Source organism: Trypanosoma equiperdum (genome assembly GCF_001457755.1).
Source record: "Trypanosoma equiperdum strain OVI genome assembly, contig: ctg_670, whole genome shotgun sequence".
NCBI lineage: Eukaryota > Euglenozoa > Kinetoplastea > Trypanosomatida > Trypanosomatidae > Trypanosoma > Trypanosoma equiperdum.
Genome location: NW_027124610.1, coordinates 1 through 452, shown reverse-complemented (window position 1 = coordinate 452; position 452 = coordinate 1). Strand labels below are relative to the sequence as shown.

General features: G+C 43.1%; 1 pseudogene across 1 annotated transcript; it reads left to right on the top strand.

Moving 5' to 3' along the window:
- The first annotated feature begins 19 nt into the window (after nt 1-19).
- On the top strand, nt 20-394 carry TEOVI_000312700:pseudogene (annotated as a pseudogene). The gene has a single exon. A coding segment is annotated over exon 1 (375 nt).
- The last annotated feature ends 58 nt before the right edge of the window (nt 395-452 follow it).

The following is a 452-nucleotide window of genomic DNA, read 5'->3' as shown; positions in this document are numbered from 1 at the left end:
TATTGATGAAAGAATAAATATGTTTCCACAGATAGAATAAGGACACAATCGTTTCTGTGTAGGAGATCTGGCCGCCGGCGGCTGGAAGGTTGTCGAAAAGAACTGTCAAGGTGAGTCAAAGTGCTTGGTTATAGGAGCAAGTGGTCATAAGATTGTGGAGGAAATTAAAATCTTTGATGTCACGCGAAGCGGGCGCTCAACAAAGGCAACGAGTTTCGTCGTTTTTGGCGCAAAAACAAGGAAAGAACCGGCTTTCATTGGAAGTTTCGTCAAAATGGCGTCGAGTGTCGACGGTCCAAACAATTTGAACCCGTCAGAAGTGGCTTTTACAACCCATTCCAAAATTAGAGAGGGCAGAGTTGAAAATGGACAAAACCACGCCCGGATAAACTAGAAGATGGTGAGAAAATAACTTTCAAATTAGAAGTCAGTTGATGTAGGTATGGGAAGTG